The following is a 23,407-nucleotide window of genomic DNA, read 5'->3' on the forward strand; positions in this document are numbered from 1 at the left end:
GAGCTTTGCTGAAGGAGGAGCAAAGCTCCGAAAGCTTGTGATTTCAAATAAAGCTGTTGGACTATAACCTGGTGTTGTACGACTCCGTACATTTGAACAGTTTACTGACACAGCTTAAACCGCACGGTTGCAGTTAAACAGTCTGAGCACTTACAATAAATGAAGCTGCCAGGAGTCCTTCTGGTAATAGTTGTAAAAATATTTGAGAAAGTTAAACCACTAAGAAGTGATTACAAAGGGCAATGGAACAGACGATTGGGTTAATTTGTAAGATGTTTAATCATTAACAATATTAAGAGTAAAATATAGAAATGGGGTTGATTGTTAGTCCTCTGAGTTCATTAAATCAAAAGCTGTACATAAACAATCTGGATTGTCTCCAGTGATAGAATTTCTATTGACAGGTGTCTCTGTCCAAAGCAAAGTTTTTTTAAAATTAACTACTCACCTTCTCTGTTCTGATCCAGCTGAAACTGGCCTAGTCATTCTTAGTACAGTGACATCATTGAAATTTTAGGGCTTTGCTCCGACACAAACACAGATCTACCTTCAGGCTTGAATAAAACATCCCAGAAATCGTTGCCCTTTATTCTTGTCCACATGCCCATTGTTCATTGCAGTGTAATCACAGCCTCCTCTTTATACAGGAACAGAGCCGTTTCATTAGGTTATTCGCACAACCTCTGTCAGTTTGTGAACTAAACGGTGTGCAAGTAAAATCGACCTGGTGATATACTTGCACGGTTGGACCTGGGGTGGAGGGAGGTGCCTCTCCATCATGTGCCTTCGCTGATGGTGAGACAGTAAAACTCTACTGCTGCTTTTTACTGCAATGCATTCTCGGTAGCACGTTATCACTCTGGCCGCCTTGTTGGGGGGCTGTTGTATCTTCATGCTGTGATTCTAAACGAGATTTCGCTTCCTCCTGAACAGCAGCCCAGGGTGTGGTTAATGGTGATGAGGTGGATGGCCGGCAGAAAAAGCGCGTGGAGAGTGGCTACTTTTCCCTGGAGAAGGTGAAGTCCGACTCGAAGCAGCTCACTTCTCCTCCTAGCAGCAGCACCACCAACAGGTATAGTTCCCCTAAGAGTGGCATGGTGATACCGTGCCACTCTAGCCTGTACAGCGATCCTTTCCCTCCCACAGGTAACCTCCTCTCCAATGGCTCTTGTGTTAGCTCTTCCCAGAGCTCCTTGGACTCAGAGACCAGCGGTGTCACGCTGACGAGCATAGCGAGCTCAAACAGCAAGCTTGGGGAAGGGCCAATCCATTCCCCAGCTAGAAGGATCAATCGGGACTATGCCACACTGGCAGATATCCCCAAAGCCAGGAGGATCAGCAACAAACAGGCCTTCCGAGCAGATGAGCAGCAGCTGGAGCAGCGGTTTCGTACCCGCAGTCCCGGCAAAGCAGACGTGGCACGCTTGTTTGGATCTGAACGAAGGTAAGAAACTGAAGGTGGTGGAAGCTCATTGTGAATATTAAAATCTGACTGATTCTTATTACATACCCATACCTGTAGTGCAGTGTAGTTTCTGACCAAGGGCAGGCACAAAGCCACAGCCCCTTTTAATTTCAAACACAAACTGAGTCTCAAAAGACTCGGCTACTGGAATACATTTTTATTAAGGTTACAATTCTATTTTACAAAGAATGCATGAGGAAAGAAGGGTATATAATAAGTGATGTTCAAACAGGGTGCTCCTACTTCCTGATGCTTTTGAATCTTGCATGTTTTAGATTACAGCTTGATGCTGTTTCTGTATCCTCCCTTTTTTCAGATTTCCCTTCTCCATGCACCATCACCTAGCGAGAGGGTGGGTTGGAGATTGTCCCCAGCCTCTGGTACTGCTATGTGGAGACATGGGGTGCCTGTTCCTACATTGGCGCTGTGTCTTGCTGCATTTACAGCATTATATGCCAGTGTCTGCCATGTATCCTTTAATCCAGTTTTAAACACCCTGGGGGTGATTTTAGAAGGCATTTGCAGGTGCGTTGGGGGTGGGGGGGCTCCGAAAATCACGGAAATCCAATTCGAGTTCGGAAGCCGGCTCCAACCCGCCGACTTCCAAGTTTTCCAGGGAGTAAACTGTGTGCACGCAGGCGTACCGAAAATGGAAGTCCCGCTGGCAATTAAAGCCGGCGGGATGACAGTTAAAGAGCCAAATGGACCTCATTGAGGTACTTAAGGCACTTTACCTCTGACAGATTAAGTACTTAGAAAGATTTTTAACTTACCTGGGCGGCTTGCCCACCACTTCTGATTCATGCCAGGTCAAACCAGGGCCGGATCAGGGAACAAGAAACTAAATAAATTAAATTAAAAAACCATAGATAGAAGTGAAAACACTAAATGAAGCCTACCTTTGCACCCTGCGCCGATGTCCGATATCGCCCGCTCCGATGTTCCCCCCGATGTGCCCCTCTTCACCCCAACCCCGCCCCCTCCCCCCACCCCGGTCTTCCAGTTCAGCGCTGGATGATGTCTCGCTCTCTCTCCTTCTCCCCACCCCCACCCCCTCGATTTGCAGCTCCTGACGGCAGTCAGCCTGTCAATCAGGCTAGCTGCCGAGCATCAAACCCGGAGAGGACGTTCAATTCATCAGTGTGCTTATGTTATGATGTAAAATTGTACAGCAATGCAAGAACATACAGCACATTGAGCTGGCTCAGTGACTGTTACTGACCTGCATGATTATTTTTTAATTGCAGCATTCTCTTTTTTTTAACCAGAAGAGAAGTTTACTGTTCAGTGCTTCTGTGCTCCTGGAGGCCTCTTAGAGGAGGCCGACTTGGGATAATTGTGTAGGTGCAGAAGGCCAAATCTCTGTTTCGTGAATCTGTCTCTGACAGACCTTCTGGAGATTAGAGACACTGGACAGAAAGAGTGACACACAGGGTTAGCCTTTCTCTCTGAATACCCAGTAAGTATTAAAAGGCCTCCTGCACTGTACATACTGAGGCTTCCGTCACAGCATCTTTGCCTTACTCATCAGAATAATCATCTTGTGCCCACCATTAAAAACCTCACTACAACTCACATGCCTGAGAGGTTGGGGGAAGATTGGGTCACCAACAATAACCATCAAGCTTCACAGTGTGTATGATGTAAAATTTAGTATGAAAGGCAAGCTGCAGATTCCTGGTAACACTACTGGCTGTTTGCCATTGATTTTCTAGTGGTGAAGGGTGTCACTTGCTTGGCAGGTTTTGCTGGATCTTCTCCCTGAGGGCAGTCACAATGCAGTAACATGACTTCATAAGTGAACAACCTGACTTTCAAACTCTGTTTAAATTGCCATTAAGGAAAATTCCTGTAGACATAAGCAACCTTTGACCATAACTCCTCTGCTTTGAAGAGGCCCCTCGGCTGTTGGTGCTGACTGAATCGAAACTTCCCTTAAACAGGGTTTGGTGTGACTGACCTCAGTCAAAGTTCATTCTTTAAAAATCTTTAGGGGTTTCACTGGAAAATCCTTCTCTGTCACTGTTGTTTTTATTTACTTTCTTTTTAACGATATCGTCATGCGGACAAAAATAGGCTCTGATTCCTCAACCGGACACCGAATAAAACAACTGGATAGTCGGGACTGTCAAGTGGGATATTTAATATTTTAACAATCCTTTCAAAGTCAATGTAATCAGACATTGGCACATGTCATAACAATATACTAATAAAAGATCCTTCACTTATTGATGGCAATGTGAGCCTGGAGCTGCGTGATGTGTACATTAACTTCCACAAGTGAATCAGTGCCACTCCTTATCATGTTCAAATATTTTTGGAATGGCTTCCGAGGATTACAGTCTCTACCTGACGACACAGGGCTTTCCTTTGTGCCAACACTGGCAATCGAAACAAGCTGTGCTGTTATCACATCAAAAAGCGACTTCCACCTGACTCCTCTCAATATAGGGCCTTAGAATTTGGGGAGTGGAAAGGGGAAGGGAAAAGAGAAACTGATGCATTCTGTTCATACTGGCTCTGAAGTATGATCTGAGACTTGTATTCTTAATTTCCCTTGTTTACACTGCCTGTGGGGGAGAGGGACAATTTGGAAATGTCAATACAGGAACAAGTGCACATATGCAAGGTACATCAGGGCATATGGTTGCTCTGAAACTGAATTTGCAACTTTCTCCATTCTGGCCATAGACCTTCACTGATGTCAGGGGGGAGGAGGGGGTGCGAGATCCATACAAGTCAAACCAAAATGGCAGCCATTACAGCATGCAGCATTGCCAGTAACTGCCTCTCCCCCGAGGTAGGAAATGAAGCTGCTGTGCTGCCTATGTCCAAAGATGGCAATGTGATATAACAATATTTGAACATGATGAAGAGTTGGAGATTGACGGGCACCAACATACAGGCACCATGAGTGCTGCTTTTTTCTGTTTTAAGCCTTGCTCCCAAACTGATTTACATACAGCCAGCAACGAGGCACAAGACTGCTCCTATCTTAGCGAAGAAATGATAGAATAGAATGGGAGGTGGGAGGAGTATAAAGGGAGCTAGAAGTGGGAGTTGGAGTAAAATGGAGCTGGAGGGGCAAAAAGAACATCTCCCTTTACATCCGGATCTTAAACCTGCTTTTGCTGGAAGCAGTGTGTTTCTTGCCTTGAATCGAATGGTAATATCTAAATGCGTACACACATCCTCTAACAACATATTAATAAAAGATTCTTGATTGCTCCTGTTCACTGGTAAAACGAGTTGCTTTTACTATGGGGTGGTGGAATGAAAAATTTTGGGAGTCCATCTATGTACTCCACTGGTTCATACAGCCCAGGCAGTGAATCACCAACATCAAAGGAATGGTTTAAATGGGCACAGAAGGGGTTAAATGAGGGTTTCATCTTATCCAGGAATCCTTGGGACATAATTCACCTTGATGAGATGTTACTGAGCTGCTGCTGTTTATCACCCTGTAAAGATATCATTTGACTCTCCTGACTGATATGTATTAATCACTGTAATTGAAGCTGAGCTGTAGGTGACTGCAGTATCTGCCAATCAAATACCTGTGGTTATAAAGCCAGCAATTGATGATAAGAAAAATTGTGAATGCTGAAATCTAAGCAAAAACAGAAAATGCTGGAAAAATTCAGCAGGTTCATCAACATCTGAAAGAGAAAAGACAGATTAATATTCTGGGTGAGGCCCTTCATCAGAACTCCTGATCAAATATTGCTGTTAAGACAGTGTCAGAACAGCTTGGTAATTTGTTGCCCCTGTGTGGTGTTGGATAGTATTACAGCTGTATTTACATTGTGAGCTGCTTTATTCTTAATATAGCTAACTGATCTCCAGTAATAAGATTAAGAAAGTTTTTTTTATATATATATATTCATTCTCTGCATATGGGTGTCGTTGGCAAGGCCAGCATTTATTGCCCATCCTTAGTTACCCTTGAGAAGGTGGTGGTGGCGGCCTGCATTCTTGAACCACTGCAGTTCATGTTGTGAAGGTTCTTCCACAGTGCTGTTAGATAGGGAGTTCCAGGATTTTGGCTCAGCGATAATGAAAGAACGGCCGATATATCTCCAAGGTGTGTGATTTAGAGGGAAACTTGTAGGTGATGGTGTTCCCATGCACCTGTTGCCCTTGTCCTTCTAGGTGGTGGAGGTCACGGGTTGGGAGATGCTGCCAAAGAAATCTCGGTGAGTTGCTGCAATGCACTCAGTAGATAGTACACACTGCAGCCACGGTGTGCCGATGGTGGAGGGAGTGGAGCATTATTTTCAAAAAATGACATCAGAATGAGTAACAGCACAACTCCTGTTTTTCCCAGCATTGAAAACGGAAAGGCCGCTGCCCTCAGGTACATACAGTAAGCCTGAGAGATGGCAATGATTAGCTTGTGGTAGTTAATGTACATCGTATGACGATCCAGTCTTGTGCTACTTTCGGCAGCATTGACTTTGAACAGTTGTTGAACATTGAACCTGACTTTCCATTTAAATCTAATTGATTATTTGTGTATGAATACCTTCCTCTGTATGTGTGGCTCTAACTCTGAGCAGATTAAGGAGACATAATCTTAAAATTAGAGCCAGGGCACAGGAGTGAAATCAGGAAGCACTTCTTCACGCAAAGGGTAGTAGAAATCTGGAAAACGCTTCCCTCAAAAGGTTGTGGATGCTGGGGGTCAATTAAAACTTTCAAGACTGAGATTGATAGATTTTTGTTGGTAAGGGTAACGAGGATATGAGCAAAGGCGGGTAGATGGAGTTGAGGTATAGATCCGCCATGATCTAATTGAATGGTGGAACCGGCTCAAGGTGCTGAATGGCCTAGTTCTGTTCCTACATGTGTTTGGCTCCGTGTCTGCCTGTCTCTGAGTATGTAGCTCGGTGCTTGTGTTTGTGTCGCAGGCTATGTGCATAGGTGTGAGCATGCATCTGTCTCTGTGTTTACATATCTGTGTATCTGGCTCTGTATATGTCGCTTAGTGCGTGCTCACGCTCACATGCCATCTTGTTATTTCTCCTCCCTACATAAGCCTGTGCCTGCTGCCTGGGATTCAGGGATAGCCTGGTCCATGCATACAGACTTTATCGGTGTTCTTGGTTTATTTACTGGGAGGCATTATGGTGATGTGAAGGAGCCTGGCACTACCTACTGTAGAGTCTTGCACTCCCACACCAAGGTCCTTTGTTCAGATCCTACCCTTGCCAAACAAGTTGTGGAATGCTAATCGTGGGTGGTGCCACCTTAACTCTTGGCCAACTTTTCAATCTTATCTGGTCCGTAGAGCTCTGCTCTCTGATCCCTCCCATTGGCAGAAACATCTGATGTGGTAAGTTCCGAGAATTTTAAAAACATCAGAGTGTAGTCAGCAACAGAAATCACCTCCCACTCCCTGCAATTCTACTGTCTTTCAACTGCAACCAGTCTAAGGGATCCATAATACTGCAGGTCCTCACCGAAGGAGGAGGCCAAGCTGCAGAAGGTGGCCAGCTTATGTTACTCCAGTGCACTCTTGAGAAAGTGAGCAGCACTTGTATGTACGTTTTCATAGTTCTTATGACCCAGCAGCAGATCAGCCGTTTGTGCCAGTGAATTTTACAGAGGTGAGTGCTCATCTTACTTCACTTATCTGTGGCTGTGTGCTGGGACTTAGGGTGGGAGGTTGGAGCAATGACTGACCCAGAATCTGAAAAGGCTGAGCTTGAGGGTGCAGCATCCTTGTTCTCCCAGTGGACTATACCTTCACAGAAGATGTATGAAAGCATCCTTCCCACTATACCCTGGATGCAGTCGCCAACGATGTTGCTGCCTTTAACCTACTCCCCCGTCTAAATCCCAATATTACTCCCACCCACCAAAATCCTAATACTGCTGCCTCTAACTCACCTGTGTCTTGAAGTTGTTTTCTTTCCCTGCCATTGTTGCAGAAATGAACAGGGGTGAAGTAAACACAGAATAGTGGAAAGAGAAAATTAGAAAGTGAAAAAATGTAAGAGTGAAAAGAAGCAAACGAATAGAAAGACAAGACTGATAGAAGGCAGAGAGAGAGATGTACATAAGTGAAAGAGAGAGGGGTACAAGTGAATGAGAAGAATTCTCATTCTTCTGTGAAGTGAAAGAGGAGAGACAGACAAAAGTCCAGATGGAGAAATATGAAATGGGGAGAGAGAGAGAGAGAGAGAGAGAGAACAAGAAATTGTGGGGGGAGGGAAAGTCACACACGAGTGAAAGGGGTGTTAAGACTTCTTGTCTGAAACTCCTCTTTGACATCTTTGAGAATGTCACCGATAAAGTTGATAGTGGAACTTCTGTGACGTAGTTTATTTACTCTCTGGCTATGTCCAAAATTTAACTGGTTACCATTTCAGTTCCTGTTTTGGTTTAATTAGAAGGAGTTGACAGGGCTGAGCCCTAGTCCTTCAATATTTTACATAGACAGGTGATTTACAGAACCTGTTGAATAACCTCCAGTGGGGACAGTTAATGATTTATTGATGTTTTTTCTTTTCCTGATTCATTTCTGATTGTCCAGTGCTCTCTTCCAGGTGTTGCCGCTAATCTGCTCTTAGCTGTATGTCCAGCATTGTCGCCTGCTCTCTGCCACGCATCCGTTTGATTGCAGATTCTAGAGGACTGATTCTGCCTGCTTCCTAGCAAAGAAATCAAACCTTCATTTTACAATTAATAATTTTGCTTTGTTTTGAAATTGCCATAAATCACCAGTTAAGACTAGTCCACTGTGGCACACTCGTTAGCCAGTCAGTCTGCATTCATACGTGGGCTGCTTGGCAGCTTTCAGTTGCTGTGCACTTTGTTCACAATTAATAAGTAAGGGCAGTTACTATAGCTCGTGTCAGCTGGGGATGTGATACTTTATCACCTTTCTTGTCAATCCATTTAAAAAGTACAGATGAACAGTTCCCAAAAACAGGGGCACTGAGTTTCACGTATTGATCCAGAGAATACCTCGCTACAATCCCAGGAGGCCTATTTAAAGGCCTTAATCTCTCCTTGTCTTTTAAACAAGCTGCTATCATTTTACATTTTGAAACTAAAAGGTATGGAACCCTGTGAGCAGAATAACAAACCCCTGCAGTAAATGTTTCAGCCCTTCTTTATCTGCAGGTCACATGGCATCTGATTGAATATCAGGAGCAGTCAGCTGACTTAGACATTACGTTATCACTGCAAATAACCACCACTCAGTTCCAGTTAGATATTGGGATCTCGGCCAGTGATTGTCTATCAGCATGAAAAATACATCATTCCCAAATAACATAAGCAAACCATAAGTACAGAGCCACATTGAAAGCCTCACAATATGGGATAAAGTTAATATTTAAAAGATGTGAGTTAGTTAGGAAAGCCATCAAAAAAAAGGGAGAGGTCAGGAAATTTTTTTTTTTACGCACGATTGTTAAAACATGGAATGCCCTACGAGAAGCATTACTGGAAGCAAATTAATATTAGCTTTTAAAGGGGAAGTGGATAAATAATTGAGAAAAAAAATTAAAAGGTATGGGGAAAGGATAGGGGAATGGGACTAAGTGGCTGCCTCTTTCAGAAAGCCAGTACAGGCACAATGGGTTAAATGGCCTTTGTCAGTGGGAGCTGCAAGCACAGGACAAACTTGCCTCATGAGACTCGTACTGACTCCTACTTCAATTATTTTTTCCCAGGACCTCAAAACTGCAGTTCCTTACTTCCCTAAGGTTTCCCTTCCTCCCACAATCTACAGATTTTTAAAATATGGTGTCAATTAATCACCATTTCCTGATTTATCTCATACTCTTGAGCTCTGGGTATCTGGGCTTTGGCCTTTTATCAAGGTTTCTCACTAATAAATATCCCATTTATTTAACAAATGAATTTATACTTCAAACACACTGGAAACATTAAATCATACATTAAATCCTGCAGTGAATCATCATACTGCAGAGTACAGCAGTAAATCTTGGAGTAAATCAAGCTCCTGAAACTGGCTGAGAGAACAGTGTAGTACTCTTAACTGTGCAGTAGGTGATATTTAACATGCTCAGAAATTAACTGTGTTTAATTCTGTCTTTTCCCATAATGCTGTTGATTCCACATATAAATAACATCATTTAAAATCTCAACTAACGTTGAAGGCATTACATTCTAACGTAAATGAAGCTGCAGTAGATTTTATGTCCTCGAGTAACAAAACCTCATGTTACCCAGTGCATCAGTGAGTTACGTAGTAGCCAGGTAAGGACACAGCCTATATTACATGAACTCTGAGTTCATGTACTGCTAGTGAGTCATTTGGTGCATAGTTTATCTAATTTGTTTTTAATGTTAAGTACGTTGATGCCGTGTGATCAGAGATGCAACCAACTCTCATTCAAAAAAATTGTCCAACCCTCCATAAATAAAAGATCGAAAATAAAAACAGTGACATTATAGTTGACCAGCAGTAGAATAGTACTAAACTTCAGGTATCTGGATTCTGACTAATAGCAACATGGATGGGTTTCAAATTTGACCAGTCTTGCTGGATCTTCAGGGTTTCCTTTAATATATGCAGCACAGATGAAGCTGTTTGGCATTGTTGTCTTTCCAATATTTCTAATACTTGCCCCCTCCACCCCCCAAAATGCCACATGGTATTATTGCAGCTGTAAAGAAGTTGAATGATTTGAAAGTTGTACTGCCTTCATCACTTAAAGTGTGAGAATACTTGCTCGCTATGGATGTGTCATGTGATCATACTTCCCGTTGTTTCCTTGTAGGAGGTCACAGGTTATTGAGCAGTTTGAGGCACTGGAGATTGAGAGCGCCCAGCAGATGGAGTCCAGTTCCTCTACTGAGTCTAACATTTGCAACAAAACACGTCAAGGACGAAGTGAGAAGAGGTCCTATCCAAGGAAAAGAGTAAGCTTATCTAGTGATAGTTCCTAGTCTATGCCCCCTTATTACCTATTTGCTAACCATGGGAAGCAATCTTTCATGAGTTACCATCTCAAACCTTTCATAATTTTAAAAACCTCTACTAGATCCTCCTTAATCATCTTTGCTCCAATGGAAAAAAATTGCCTATTTTTCTTAGACCATAAGCTCACATTCTTGGTATTGTTCTAGTGAATCTTCACTGTATCTCTTCCATTTCTCCTAATATCCTTTATATAATGAGGTACCAGAACTGCATGCAATACTTCAACTATGGCAAAAATAATTTTGTACAAATTCAATATAACTACCTTGCTTTTCTACTCAATGTCAATATGTATAAAATCCCTTGATCCATACAGCTACACTGCATTAATACCATGCTTCCCAAATGTGGCACCTCATCAAATGCCTTCTGAAATCCATTCATGCAACATCTACTGAATACCCTTCATCTGCCTGCTTTGTGATTTCTTCAAAAAATTCAATCAAAATTACTTTAGAATTATAACATTTCACTGCACAGAAGGAGGCCATTCGCCTCATCGCATCTATGCTGGCTCTCTGAAAGAGTTGGGCACTCAGTCCTATTCTCCTGCTCTTTCCCCAAGGTTTAGTACAGCCTACTCTTTGCAAATCCATGAGGACAGTCCCGGATTAGCCCAATCCTTTCAAGACTAACTGGTCTATGAATTGATCTCGCTATTGGTCTGTACAATGTCCATATAACTTGTTAGGACTTGTAGGCCAATACCCTCTATATGCACCCAGTAACCGATTTTGTCTTGATACCTGCCTCACACTGATCAGATATTTTCAGGATGTGATCATTCCCAAGTCCATTTCCTTTTCAACCTGTCAGTCGAGCTACAAAAGGACCCTTTCTGAAACTCACACCCCAAACAATGTGCAAAATGTTTGGCTTAAAGTCTACAGATGAAATGTACTTTCAGATTAGTCTGGTATTGATTTCAGTATTGAAATAGCTGTGTTTTAAACAGATAGTTCTAATAAATCACTGACCTTTGGTTATCTTCTGATTACTACCATAGGATTTTATGTCTGAGTCAGACCAGATCAGCTCTGCTCCAGATGTTTCTGCAGTGCCCCTTCCACAGTATCGCAGGGCGAAATCATTGGACAGGAGAGCAACTGAATCAGCAGTGACAGTAAGGAGACAACCAACAAATTCGGGATTGGGAGGATAGGGAAAGGGGAGATATAGGCAAAGTGCAAGAACTACAGGTAGTGGGGGACATGCTGGAGGAAGGAGAGCACGGCTTCGGGGGTGCAAGTGAAAGGATCAATCGTAATGGCAACTTGCAGCAAAGGATTCAAGCTGGTCTCGCCATTCTGTTGCTGTCCGTGGGTGCATGTCTCTGCTGTATCCGGCTCTTGCTGCATGTCTTTGTGTCCTCCTGCTCTCATTGTATGGTTCTCAGTGCCTGCCTCCACCTGTTCTTGCTCTCAGAATGTGGCACAGTTTCCTTTTGGCTCGCAGTTTTTAAATGTTCTTTATTAGTTATGCTCCAGTCTCTCATCTCTCGTTATTTTCTCCTTTTAGCCAGACCTGCTGAATTTTAAGAAAGGCTGGATGACAAAACTCTCTGCAGACGGTCAGGTAAGAAACTGGCACTGAAAGTGTGATAACAGTTTCCTTGTCTCTATTCGAAGGACCTTGCCACAAGCACCCATTGGCACGTGTCAATTGCAGCTCCATCTGCATCAAATCTTCAGGGTTTTCTTTAATATATGCAGCACAGATGAAGCTGTTTGGCATAGTTGTCTTTCCAACATTTCTAATAATTGCCCCCCCCCCCCACCAAAATGCCATGGTATTATTGCATCAAATCAAATCTGTTTTAAATACACAAAATGGCCCTTCAAAAATGCTGCTTTATGATTTCAGTGCACCATCTCAATCACCTTGGGCCTGGTATTTTATTCTCATATATTTAACTGCTTCCTCCAGATTTATGTAGCTGGCAGTGAACCATTTGAAGACTGGAGGGCTATTTGCAAAGCATTTCAAAATTAAACTGCTTTTTCCCTCATCATGTACACTCTGTTCCACACTGCCTTCTATCTTCCTTTTTTTTAATTTATAGTTTGTGTCAAAGTTTTGCACTCATTGGTGTCACATTTGGGATCCCAATGGCTCATCAAGCGCTCCCAGGTCAGCTACAGCTTGGGTTAAATGTTGAGTAAAGCTTCCATGTTGAGTACACTCATCCATGCCTTGATCCTATATTCAGTTTTTGCAGTCAGGGTTTGGAATCTAGTGATGGGTGCCATATTCTATAGGTTTTGTAGGAAACCCAGATTGATTTGTAACTAGAAAGACTTGTATTCATACACCACTTTATCACCTCTCTTAGAAACATCTCAAAGCACTTCACTTACAATTAATTACTTTGAAGTGTGCTGACTGTTATTAATCCTTTGAGAGCTGGTGCTATTGTATTTTCAAACCTGTGACTGCTCCTGTTCCCTCCTGCCCACTGCATCTCTAATTCTCTACCTATTTCTAATATTGGTATAAAATCATAAAGTAAAATTTGAAAGCAGTGCTTCAGTAGTGATGAAGACAGGGACAGTTGCCCATACCCAGTGCTGTGTGATACGGAACAGTTTCCTGCACAGGAACATTATAGCATGAAATGAAAGATGAGAAGGGTGGGGTATCAGTGAGAGCTGCTAGGAAAGGCGTGCCAGTAAGAGAGTATCAGTGACATGTTCTCTTTTCTTTCAGTGGAAGAAGCATTGGTTTGTTCTAATTGACCAGGTTCTAAAGTATTACAGGGATTCTGCAGCAGAGGAGGTGAGTGTCACAGCATGGCCTTGCAGACTGGGCAGGTTGATAGGATGACACTGATGTTTAAGGCGGTATTGTTTTTTTTCAGCCACAGCCCTTGCTTTCTCCCTTTACTCTTCCTTTCTTGAAGGCACTGACTTATGTCGGAGCCCAACAGTACCACCCTAAGTGGCATTCTTAACGTGTACTGCCAGACAGTGACAGCCAGCATGGTTTTCAACCAAAGAGGGCATTGCACTTAGGCCCAATCCTATTTACTCCTGTTGTCCACACGTGAACATTCCAGCAGGAGTGGGAATCCTGGCTAAATTGCTCCTCTCTAACCTACAGACACTGAGGACAATTGAAGCATTTCTTTCACTACAGCAGCTGAGATCCACTAACTCAACACGGCGTTTGGACCAAACTAGGGAATTCTGGTCTGCATGGCTCAGTACCATAGGGATGGTGCATAGTTCCAACTGGTAGGCAAGGCTGTGCTTAACACCAATAAGGGTAGATTGACTCTTGTGAGTGTGGCTTTATTGTTTTTTAGTGACAGTGTTGCTGTTACAGTAGAAGTACATTTACTTGGACTCTAAGGGATGTGTTAAGCTGCATTTACAGCATTGGTTACAGTGTGAGTCACATGAGTGTGTCCATACAATACAGCCAACAGAATCCAGTGTCCAGCAGTATACACACTGCAGCCAGGTATTAATTGTATATTGTCCCAGTACCACCTAAGAAACCATTCATGGGTTTGCAAGTCCAAGTCATGCACTCCAGATTTGATTGGGTTTTCAAGATCCAACTGTACTGAATTGTGTTATTTAATTGGTTTTGGCTGCAACTGAGCTCTTTCTGTACCTTGCACGAGTTTCTCCATCTTTGTCTCTACAGGCAGTTGATTTGGATGGGGAGATTGATTTAAGTAGCTGCTACGATGTGACTGAATACGAAGTGCAGAGGAACTATGGATTTCAGATCCATGTAAGTATAGATTTCGTTTGAAATTATATTCTAGAATAAATCCATGAGAGAGAAAATCATCCATATACTAAGATATTTCAAGCTTTTATGGGACTGAGTCAGGAGCTTTTATTGCTCAGCAGGCTGACTGGGGTTTGTGTGCGTGTTGCCACAGTAATTTGGGGACTCAATGGCTTTAGGTTCCTATCAGTAATGGCTGTGTTTGGACCGCTTGCCCCTCCCTAAACATTGAGCTCAATGACTTTAAAATCCTTCTTTAAATTTTCACAGACTTCTTCCTCAGTCTCTGGATAAATAGTTGTTCAGGGATTCGTTTGTCACCTCAGCTCATGGATCAAAAACACTGTAGGGTTTTTATTAGTTTTATTGGGTTGAGAGTTACTTCTTAAAGCAGCTATAAGATTATTGCATGAAATAAGTTTGGGGTGAGTCGCTACGCAGTTTCTAGTGGATGCGAGCCACAACACAAAACTGTACCTAATTTGACATTAAAGAGGCAATCTTTGTCAGAGGAATAATTTCAGATATCAAAGATGCTACAATAGACAAGAATTCTTCCAAGGCTGGGGTATAAAAAGAGCTTTACTTTGCCTTTAGTCTGTGCTGTACCTCACTTGGACATGCTCAATGGAACAGTGCAGCAGGAGCCGTACTCTGCATCTGACTGATGCTGTGCCTGACCTGGAAGTGTTTTGATGTTAACTCTGGGTGTAAAATTGGAAAATATTCTGTTGTCCATTCATCACCTTAAATATCATCACTGTTCACTAATTTTTTTTTGAAATAATTTAGTGTTTTAACCTTCTAGGATCTGCCAAACTGTCAGGTCATTAGGTGAACATAAAATTATCTCATTCACTCTGTAGCCCAGGATTGTATGTGCTGCGTCCCTGCTATCTCAGTCAATCCTAATACTTGTTGAATTTTTGATGTAGACATCTTTCATTGGTAGGTGCCAATATTCCTTATCCTTGAGTGGAAAGATTCCCCAATTTTATTCATGACTAAAGTAGCAACAGATGACCAGGAATAATTGAGGAATTCAGAAGATGGTTTGAAACAGGCAAGCTTTGTTCTTGCTGTTTGAGATCATCCAAATCCCTCAATTAGATTGCAGCCTATAATTCACTCTGAGGTAACAGTTATTTTACATATAAACCATCTGAACCCCTAAATTAGATTCCAGTCTATAATTCACTCCCAGTTATCCATTATTTTACATATAAACCATCTGAGCCCCTAACTGAAAGTCCAGCCTATAACGCACTCCTAGTTGTTCTATATATAACCCAACCAAACCCTTGATTAGATTCCAGTTTGTAATTCATTCCCAGTTATCAGTTTTCTCTGTTATGTGTCCTCTCTAACGCTGATTGCTGTACAGTTCCTGTCCTGTGTTTGTATTTTCTGTCGCACTGTATTTAGTGCATCTGCTTTCTTATGGCCTGTGATCTAGACAAAAGCAAAGGCGTACATACTGTCTGCCATGACATCAGGGATTCGCAGGAACTGGATCCAGGCGATAATGAAAACTGTGCGGCCTGCCACTACACCAGATGTGACCAGGTAGGTACCTAGGTTGTGTGGGTGAGTGACTGTCACATAATATCTGATATACATTGGCAGCTGTGCAGTCTTCAGTGACTGTCTTAAATTAAACCAAAGCAATTAAACTGATTCTGATGCAGTAAATCACCATCGTAAAGAGGCAGTGATACAGTAATGGAGTTAATCCCGAATGATTATACCCTGATGATTACCGTCTAACCTAACCTTCATCCTCTGCCACATACCGTACCCCAGCCTCAAAATGAGCTGCTTGCAGGCTGGGCCACTTTATCATCAGTGGACATATCTAATGGGGGGAACTTCTGCTTTTTTCCCCATGTCACTGTGAAAAACTTCTCATTGTCTTTAATTGAGAAACATTGGTGAAGAGCCAAGGCCCATAGTACAGGCAGCAAAGGTAAAAAGAGACGGCAAGCTAAATCAAGAAATATGTTGCATACACAACAGGGAAGAATGCAGTGCTTGATTTGCTTCTGGGTTATGAAACAGGACAAGCAAGTGATCTGAGGGAAGACCATTTGGGAAATGGTGACATGGAGGAGATCTAGATGTAGGAGATAGCAGAAGGCTTGAAGGTTATGAGCACCAAGGGCAAGTGTTCTGAAGGAAGTTGATGAATGTAGAGTGGATTCATTAGCAAAAGAATGGATATGCTGCATGATAAGCAAAGTGATGGAAGATATTGTCAACAGTGCTGAGAAGCGGCACTTACCAATAACCTGCTCACTGATGCTCAGTTTGGGTTCCACCAGGACCACTGAGCTCCAGACCTTATTACAGCCTTGGTCCAAACATGGACAAAAGAGCTGAATTCCAGAGGTGAGGTGAGAGTAACTCCCTTGACATCAAGGCAGCATTTGACCGAGTGTGGCATCGAGGAGCCCTAGTAAAATTGAAGTCATTGGGAATCGGGGAAAACTCTCCAGTGGCTGGAGTCATACCTAGCACAAAGGAAGATGGTGGTGGTTGTTGGAGGCCAATCATCTCAGCCCCAGGACATTGCTGCAGGAGTTCCTCAGGATAGTGTCCGAGGCCCAACTATCTTCAGCTGCTTCAACAATGACCTTCTCTCCATTATTTGGTCAGAAGTGGGGATATTTGCTGATGATTGCACAGTATTGAGTTCCATTCATAACCCCTCAGATAATGAAGCAGTCCGTGCCCGCATGCAGCAAGACCTGGACAACATCCAGGTTGGGCTGATAAATGGCAAGTAACATTCGCTCGACACAAGTGCCAGGCAATGACCATCTCCAACAAGAGAGAGTCTAATCGCGCCCCCCCTCCCTTGACATTCAATGGCATTACCATCGCCGAATCCCTCACCATCAACATCCTGGGGGTCACCACTGACCAGAAACTTAACTGGGCCAGCCACATAAATACTGTAGCTACAAGAGCAGGTCAGAGGATGGGTATTCTGCGGTGAGTGACTCACCTCCTGACTCCCTAAGGCCTTTCCACTATCTACAAGGCACAAGTCAGGAGTGTGATGGAATACTCTCCACTTGCATGGATGAGTGCAGCTCCAACAACACTCAAGAAGCTCAACACCATCCAGGACAAAGCAGCCCGCTTGATTCCACCACCATCCACCACCTTAAACATTCACTCCCTCTACAATCGACGCACTGTGGCTGCAGCGTGTACCATCCACAGGATGCACTGCAGCAACTCGCCAAGGCTTCTTTGATAGCACCTCCCAAACCCGCGACCTCTACCACCTAGAAGGACAAGGGCAGCAGGCGCCAGGGAACACCACAACCTGGACGTTCCCCTCCAAGTTACACACCATCCAGACTTAGAAATATATTGTCGCCGGGTCAAAATCCTGGAACTCTTTACGCAACAGCACTGTGGGAGTACCTTCACCACCCGACTGCAGCGGTTCAAGAAGGTGGCTCACCACCACCTTCTCGAGGGCAATTAGGGATGGGCAATAAATGCTGGCTTTGCCAGCGACGCCCACATCCTATGAATGAATTAAAAAAAAGTTCAATGATATGAAGAGGGAAGGACAGAGTTCTGAGAAACCTCTGAGTTAAAGGAAAAAGTGTCAGAGGATGATCCATTGACAACAGCACAGAGTGATTTGAGAGGAAGCTTGATAGCCATGAACAACATAGCTTTAGTGGGAGCTTGTTCAGAAGTTATGGTGACTGTCTCTGTCAAAGGCTTTGGAGATGCTCACAGCAATGCAAATGGCTCATCAAAGTGTTTGAGCAGAGTTCCTGAGGCCGTAAGATAGGCAACAAGATCACTCGTAGAATAGTCATACCAAAAATCACACTATCAATCATGGGTTAGACCAGAACTTTCAAGGTAATGGATAATTTGAGAAGTCAACAGCAACTTCTATAACTTCATGAATGCTTATTGCACTTCTCAGGTGACCTGGCAAAATTGGGAGCTCAGTTCAAAGAATGTGCTGACTTGTGTGGCACAGAACTATTACACATGTTAAAATGGGTGTGACAAACATAACAGGCCCTTTCCTCGTTTGTACTGCCATCCTGTATTTCAATGTCTGCTTTTAATCGATCCGTGCTTCTAGTTCTGCAGCTGTTTATGAATCTCTAATTTTCTTTTAATGCAACACAGGAAGAGCTTTCCTCTGAAAATGTCTGTGCTGAAGCCAAGGTTGGAACCATGGTCTGTCTCTGTCGTATTTCATGGTGTTTGCTGTTTATGATTGGCAGCATGCGTCATATACGTATTCATGTTCATTGCAAGTCATTGCACCATCTCCAACCTCCTTTTCCTCTCCAGTATGTTGAGTTCCTCTTGAGTGTGTTGTTGCCTTCCAGATCCATGCCCCTCTCTCCTGCAGCTCCCTTTTTGAATCTCTCTAATCAGGTTTTTGCCTCTCCCATAGCACCAAAACAGCCCAAAACAAAATCATAAAGGACATTCTCTGTGACTGTGATCGTGGTACATTATCCCTCCTCAATCACTCTGCAGCCTTTGACACAGTTAACTGCATCATCCTCCTCCAATGCCTCTCCTCCATTGTCCAGCTCAGAGGGACTGGTCTCACTTGGTTCCAATCTTATCTATCCAATCGTAGCCAGAGCATTTCTACCAATGGTTTCTCTTCCCACCCCTGCACTGCCATCTTGGGAATTCTCCAAGGATCTATACTTGGTCCTCTACTCTTCCTCATCTACAGGCTGTCCCTTGGCAAAATCATCTTCAGCCATGGGGTCAGCTTCCAGATGTACACTGATGACACGAAACTCAACCTCTCCACCACCTCTCTTGACTCCTCTAGCTATCCTGCACTATTTGCCAGTCACCCATCACCCCTGTTCTTGCTGACCTACACTGGCTTCTGGATCTCTAATGCCTCAAATTTAAAATTCTCATCTTCGTGTTTAAATGCCTCCATGGCATTACCCCTCCCTATCTCTGGAGCCTTCTCCAGCACTACAACCTCCACTCTCCCCACCCTACCCCCTCCTCAAACTCTCCATTCTGACTCTGGCCTCGTGCATCCCTCTTCCCTTCACCCTCCTCCTATACCCCATGCTCTGGAATTCCCTCCCTAAACGCCTCTGCCTCTCGACCTCCCTCACCTTTAAGATCCTCCTTAAAACCCACCTCTTCAACCATGCTTTTGGTGACCCCTCTGATGTCCATATTTTTTCCTTAAGCCTCTAAAGCACCTTGGGATGTTTTTCTAAATTAAAGGTGCTATATGAATGCAATTTGTTGTTGTTGTATTAGTCCAGTGGAGCTTGTACCAATATGTCCATTCAATTTGGAATCAGCTTAACAAAAGCCAACAAATCTGTCATTATTGGCCACCTTGTCCTGTGGATCATGGTACAAAGTTTTCACAAGAAACATGATGCCCGCTTTCAGCATCTGCAGTACCCAGTGCCTCATTATCATTTGCTCCTTCAAGCTAGTCTACAGCTTGTAGCAAATTGAGCCATAACTTAGGATAAAATGTAACAGTACCAGGGCTGTGGTAAGAACACTACAGTTGGCCTCAGCGCCTCTGGGTTGGGAAAGGAAAGAAAATCAGCCAGCATTCCTGCTACTGATTACATTCCAGTGACTCAACCTAGAAAGTTTGTGTCTGTGGAGCAGGCCTGGATGTTATTTTCCCCCCCTCCCCCAATCCAGATGGAATAGCCTGCCAGCCCGCCCTCCCTCCCATGGTGTCTAAATACTATGACGAATGGTATCTAGTCACTATATGGTACAGAAGGGTTTCTCAAACCCATGGAACCATATCCCAGCTTTTCTGTGGGATGGGAGATAATAGTCAAAAAAGGAGGTTTAAAAGAGCAATGGACAATCTAGAAGAGAGTTGCTAAATCATTGGGATGTGAGGAGATGCATTTAATCCACTGATGGCTGTAATTTTTTTTTTCTTTGCTTTCTAACAGGAGCCTGCCAGAGGAGAAGCTGAAAGTAAGAACTCTGTTTGAAGGTGTATCAGTAAATGGAGGAAAACCAGCAGCCACCTCGACAGATGGAGCTGGTTTAGAAGCTGAACATAAGAAAAGCAGGGCTCGAGAGCGAAGAAAAGAAGGGCGCTCAAAAACATTTGACTGGGCGGAGTTTCGTCCGTCGCAACAGCGGCCCAGCGGAGGGTATGTCCGCAGACCTACTACCCTGTACCTCAGGACCACGACTAATTCTGAAACAGACTCTCGGGAACTGGAAAGGGACCGTGCCCGCCGGCGAGAGGAGAGACGCAAACGATTTGAGACAACTAATGTTTCTTTTTCACCGGGTTACGATAATGTGAACAGGATGGAGGTGGATGGGGCCACCACAACTTCCATATCCCCAGGACCTAAGAACGTTCACGTTGAAATTGAGCATCGATGGCAGCAAGTGGAATGTACACCACTGCGTGAGGAAAAACAAGTTCCTATCCTCACTGCGCAGACCTCCAGTGAAGGAAGATCTCCTGTCCAGGACTTGGCATTAATGCTGGACAAGGAGGTAAGGAAGAACCAACCATGCGAGTTGGGAGGTCTTAGAGATTTTGCAGCTGATTTTTCAATTTATCATTGAGTATTTAAAGAAAGCTTTGAATGAGAAAAGGCCATCCCTAACCTTCTCAGACCTAACTTCACAAGTCTCTCTTCATATCTCTAACCCCTCACCAATGATAACATCTTTCTGAATGTACACTGCACCATTTTCATTGCTTTCATATCCCCCTATAATAGAGTGCCCAAAATTGTACGTAATACTCCAACTGCCGCCTAACTAAGGTAAGGTTTTGTACAAGTTCAAGCTTGCCCGCTTGCTTTTGTATTCTGTGTCTGGAGAAACTAAGGATTCCTGTTTTATGGTATTACCTGCTTCCGCAGCCCCCTTTAATGAACTGTGTATCTAGACACCAAGGTCCACTTAAAATCTTACCATTTAAGGACTACTTAATTTCCCTATTTTGACTTCCAAAATATAATTCACATTTTTCTACATTCAACTGCATCTGTCGCATACAGTCTTTCACAATCTTTGTCACAATTTGCTATATCCCCCACTTTGGTGTATTCAGCAAATTTTGATATTGTTCCCTCAATTACTAAATCCATATATTTGTGTATATATTAAATAAGAACAGCCCCAACACAGACCCAGGTGGAACACAACTAACCACACCATCCTTTTTATCCCTATACTTTGTTTTCGGCCCTCCAACTATTCCCATTATTTCGCTCCACACCTCCTAATTAACCTCCCAGCGAGGCTATTGGTTCTAACTCTGTTCAAGTGTAGGCTGTCCTGTCAGTGCACCTTACTCCTGCCCCAGTGTCCCAAGAATCCAAACTCTTCCTTCCAACACCACATTTCGAGCCACACATTTACTTCCCTAATCTGGCTGTTCCTGTACTACGGCACTGATAATACTGCTGAAGTTAAAACCTTTGACGTCCTACTTCTCAATCTACCTTCTACCTCCTGGAGCTCTGTAGGGCCTGAGTGCTATTCTTTCCTGCGTCATTGGTTCTGACTTGAACCACAACTTCCAGCTGATCCCTGTCCATTTCCAAGAGGTGTACTTGCTCATTTATGCCCCTTATATTGGACTTGGGAAGCAACTCTGCATTTGGGAATTATGTTTAGTTACATAAGTGATTGTCTAGTCCTCTCACTATCTAGTCACCCACTACCACTACATTCCTGCACTTAACTACCCCCATTTTTGGGTAACCACTTGCTCCACAGTGCCATGGGCATTGCTCGTGATTTCCTTTCTGTGTCATGTGTGTCAAGCACTATATACCTATTAGACTGCTTCAGACCCCGAAGCGTTTCCTGAACTTCCTCCACCTGGTCCTCCTCTCCCCTCAGCAAATGGTGACCCACTTCACTTCCTCTGCCTCACTATTCCTTTCTATCTGCAGGGTGACCACCTCCGGCAATGTGTGTTCTAGAAACTTCCTGCTCCCATATAATGTAGAATTTCTCCAATTGTTTCTCATGTTCAGCAAATTTGAGCTCGAGTGAGTTTACCTGGAGACACATCTTATACATGTGGTTATCCTGGACACTCAATTTCCAGAAACTCACATGTGATGCAAGTTCTGCATTACACTGTCTCTCTATAATAAATGGACTCAAAGGACTCAGAAACTCAAATAATTGAAATAATTTCAAGCCAGCAGCAATTCAATGCTGAACCCTAGTTCATACCAAATGTTTTATACTCACTCTGCTGGCCCCTTGTAACTCAACTGCCTCTTGCTTGTACAGCTTACTTAAATCCTCTCAAAACTAGAGTAAGTATGCACAGACTTAGCTGCTTGGTCTTGCAGATTCAGTCCCATTCTGTCTCAGTGCTGAAATCCTGTTCAAGTCAATTTTCTTTCCTCAGTAAAAATTCACTCTGTCAGCCTCCTGAATCTGTAACTTTGTTCTCTTTATCTAGTGCCTCTAGAAAGAGCTGTAATTCTTTTCCCGGTTATCTATCCCCTATAAGAAGCTGTTAACTTTGTTCTGTTATCTAGCACCCCTATAAAGAGCTGTGATTCTGTAGGAAGCTGTAACTGTTTCCTTTAGTTGTGCTTTTTATCTCCACAGTTGGAGCAGTCACAGCAGGAGCTCTCCAGGCTGCATGAACAAAACAGAGAGTTGCAGGGGCAGCTGAGGGCAGCTCTGGAGAGGGAGCACAATGCACGGGATGGCTATGTTCTGCAGGTAAGCAAAAGGATAGCCATGATGCTACATCATTCAGGACTGTGATCGATCAGATTGGGCGTGTTAATGTTACAAAATCCTGTGCTCACCATAGTTGCATTCCTGTATTTAAATAATCAGTTGTAGCACTTGATTTAATTGAAGAATATCATACCTGAGAAAAGTTCTACATTTGTATAATTATAAATATACACAGGTGTGTTAAACCCCAGTAACACATTGTGTGTTACAATACATGCAGCACACCGCTCCAATAGTGTTAATTTTTACTAACGTATATCTGGTTTATTTTGTGCTCTATTTGCATGTTGGTATGTGGCACAAAAACTAACATTTTTGGGGTTACAACTGAGAGTCACATCTCTGGCCTTTGCTATCAGGACAGGACAGCACAGCTGAAAGAAGATATATCTTGGCTCATGTGTCTGTTTCTTTTTCCCCACGTCCTTTATCCTTGCATGGCTTTGGTGCTGAGAGAGTTTTGCATGCCTATGTTTGAC

General features: G+C 43.3%; 2 protein-coding genes across 10 annotated transcripts in view; one reads left to right on the forward strand and one right to left on the reverse strand.

Moving 5' to 3' along the window:
* LOC137340498 (myosin phosphatase Rho-interacting protein-like) overlaps positions 1-23,407 on the forward strand; it is a 131,280-nt gene that overhangs the window by 89,377 nt on the left and 18,496 nt on the right. For 4 of the 8 annotated variants that reach the window (XM_068002973.1, XM_068002974.1, XM_068002979.1 and 1 more), the window contains 9 exons: positions 934-1,444; positions 10,225-10,366; positions 11,434-11,550; positions 11,946-12,002; positions 13,134-13,202; positions 14,079-14,168; positions 15,625-15,734; positions 20,135-20,699; positions 22,791-22,907. In XM_068002973.1, the coding sequence (XP_067859074.1) occupies positions 934-1,444; positions 10,225-10,366; positions 11,434-11,550; positions 11,946-12,002; positions 13,134-13,202; positions 14,079-14,168; positions 15,625-15,734; positions 20,135-20,699; positions 22,791-22,907 (1,778 nt within the window). Of the gene's footprint in view, positions 1-933; positions 1,445-6,763; positions 7,075-10,224; positions 10,367-11,433; positions 11,551-11,945; positions 12,003-13,133; positions 13,203-14,078; positions 14,169-15,624; positions 15,735-20,134; positions 20,700-22,790; positions 22,908-23,407 lie in introns of those variants that run through there. The other 4 variants (XM_068002975.1, XM_068002981.1, XM_068002978.1 and 1 more) reach the window with 3 other exon arrangements.
* pld6 (phospholipase D family, member 6) overlaps positions 7,834-23,407 on the reverse strand; it is a 41,897-nt gene continuing 26,323 nt past the window's right edge. Inside the window, exon 2 of one of the 2 annotated variants that reach the window (XM_068002983.1) lies at positions 7,834-8,121. In XM_068002983.1, the coding sequence (XP_067859084.1) occupies positions 7,952-8,121 (170 nt within the window). In that variant the 3' untranslated portion in view covers positions 7,834-7,951. The remainder of the gene's footprint in view (positions 8,122-23,407) is intronic. The other variant, XR_010966819.1, reaches the window with a different exon arrangement.

This window comes from Heptranchias perlo, chromosome 22 (genome assembly GCF_035084215.1).
Source record: "Heptranchias perlo isolate sHepPer1 chromosome 22, sHepPer1.hap1, whole genome shotgun sequence".
Lineage (NCBI taxonomy): Eukaryota > Metazoa > Chordata > Chondrichthyes > Hexanchiformes > Hexanchidae > Heptranchias > Heptranchias perlo.